The 2,549-nt window shown below is 42.5% G+C and overlaps 1 protein-coding gene across 1 annotated transcript; it reads left to right on the plus strand.

Moving 5' to 3' along the window:
- Positions 1–268: 268 nt before the first annotated feature.
- Positions 269–1,216, plus strand: LOC136156006 (olfactory receptor-like protein OLF4). Its single transcript, XM_065918330.1, has one exon. It carries the CDS (start codon positions 269–271, stop codon positions 1,214–1,216), a length of 948 nt encoding a protein of 315 aa, XP_065774402.1.
- The last annotated feature ends 1,333 nt before the right edge of the window (positions 1,217–2,549 follow it).

A 2,549-nucleotide genomic window follows, 5' to 3' on the forward strand; every position in this document is an offset into this window, starting at 1 on the left:
GGCATGGAAACCCACACCAGAATTCTTTCTTGGGAAATCCCATAGACAGTGGAGTCTATGTGTGCTATGGTCCTTGGGGTCGCACGGAGTCAGACACAGTTGAAGCGGCTCAACATACACACATAGTCTAAAAGAGAACTTATCTGCAAATAAAATATCAACATCAACTTTTTGAGGGCTAAAAAGAAATTGCAGTATTTCAGTTATGTGAATTATTATGAGTGAAAATTGTGCTTATTCTCCTTTTCCTGGTAGTCACCTGCACCCCATGGAAACAAGTGACAGTACACAAGTTTCACGATTTCTTCTTCTGGGACTTTCAAAGGAAGCAGAACTACAGCCCCTCATATTTGGGCTTTTTCTCTCCATGTACCTGATCACTGTGTTTGGAAACCTGCTCATCATCTTGGCTGTCAGCTCAGACTCCCACCTCCACACCCCCATGTACTTCTTCCTCTCTAACCTGTCCTTTGTAGACATCTGTTTCACCTCCACCACCATCCCAAAGATGCTGTGGAACATCCAGACACAGAGCAAAGGTATCACCTATGAAGGATGCATCACCCAGATGTATTTTCACATTTTCTTTGCAGAATTAGATGACATTCTCCTGACAGTGATGGCCTATGATCGGTATGTGGCCATCCGCCACCCTTTGCACTACATGGTCATCATGAGCCCCCAGCTCTGTGAACTGCTGGTTCTGATATCCTGGGTGCTGCTTGCCTTGTATTCCTTGCTGCACAGCTTAATGGTGCTGCGACTGTCCTTCTGTCCAGAAATGCAAATCCCCCACTTTTTCTGTGAACTCAGTCAGGTGGTACAACTTGCCAGTTCTGACAATTTTCTTAATAACATAGTGATGCATTTTGCAACTGTCCTGATGGGTATTGGTCCTTTTGCCGGAATCCTTTACTCTTACTCTAAAATAGCTTCCTGCATATGTAAAATCTCATCAGCTCAAGGGAAATATAAAGCATTTTCAACCTGTGTGTCCCATCTATTGGTTGTCTCCCTATTTTATTTTACAGCCTTAGGAGTTTACCTTAGCTCTGCTGCTACTCACACCTCACATTCAAGTACCATTGCCTCGGTGATGTACTCTGTGGTCACACCCCTGCTGAACCCCTTCATCTACAGTCTGAGAAATCAAGATATAAAAGGGGCTCTGAAGAAATTCTACTTTATGCCAAGTTTAAAAGACCAAATACCCTAGTCCTCTGGATTGTATAACTCAAAGCCTCAGAACCAGAAACTGTGATTCTTTGATCATTGTGGAATAAAATTTTCTTCTATTTGTTTCTTGGGATTTCCATTTTTCTTTTCTTCTTTGGATTCAGCATCTCTACGCAATTTTAGGAACTCTCCTTATTAAGTTTTTTCCTTACTCTTATCTATAGGCAGTTTTTATTTGTTCTGACTTCAAAATTTCCCTACCTTTGGGTCAAAACGTTTGGAGTTTCTATTGTGTGATGGAGCATCATAGATTTATTGACAATAATTACTTCTTAAATGACACCTGTCATTCAACACAATTTTTCTCCTAAATATATATATACATATACATATGGTCTTTTTGGCCAAAAGATATTTTAGGTGACATATTGTGTGTGTGTGTGTGAGTGTTATATAGGGTATAGTAGTACTCTATCTTTATTTTAAGCCCAGGATGTCTGGAAGCAAGCATAAAAGCAGTGGTGATATTGCTGGTACAGCTAATAATGGAAACAAAAATAACTGAGACAGTGGAGCAAGGTGAAAAGGAAGAATTGGAGGACCAGCAAAACTAATAAAAGAGACAAGAGGAAGAAAATGTAACTGAAGAACAGGAGAGATTCAGGACACAGGAAATAGTCAGGGAATTTCTTTGTTTGAGAGGGGACTTGATGAGAAGAGTCAACTCATTGGAAAAGATCGTGATGCTGGGAAAGATTGAGGGCAGGACATGGGGCGACAGGGGATGAGATGGTTGGATGGCATCACTGACTCAATAGACATGACTCTAAGCAAACTGGGAGATGGTGATGGATGGGAAAGCCTGGTGTGCTGCCATCCGTGGGGTCTCACAGAGTTGGACATGACTGAGCAACTAAACAACAAAAACAAATGAGTTTTTGAGGCATGGGACCTAGGATTGCAGAATGGTACACGAAGGTTGCAGCAGCTGTTCAGAATGCAGTCCAGTGCTGCAGTGTCATCTCTGATAGGAGAAAAAAACCAAATGAACACATCAGCAGATTGTTTTTTCAAGTGCTTAGTCACTCAGTCTTGTCCATCTCTTTGTGACCGCATGGACTGTAGCCCCAGGCTCCTCTGTCCATGGAATTCTCCAGGCAAGAATACTGGAATGGGTCACCATGCCCTCCTCCAGGGCATCGTCCCAACCCAGGGATTGAACCCAGGTCCCCTGCATTGCAGGTGAATTTTTTTTTTTTTTTTTTTTTTTACCATCTGAGCTGCCAGGGAAGGCAGAAAATCCTGGAGTGGGTAGCTTATCCTGTCTCCTGGGGAACTTTCTGGCCCAGGAATTGAACCAGGGTCTCTTGCAT

Source organism: Muntiacus reevesi, chromosome 1, assembly GCF_963930625.1.
Source record: "Muntiacus reevesi chromosome 1, mMunRee1.1, whole genome shotgun sequence".
NCBI lineage: Eukaryota > Metazoa > Chordata > Mammalia > Artiodactyla > Cervidae > Muntiacus > Muntiacus reevesi.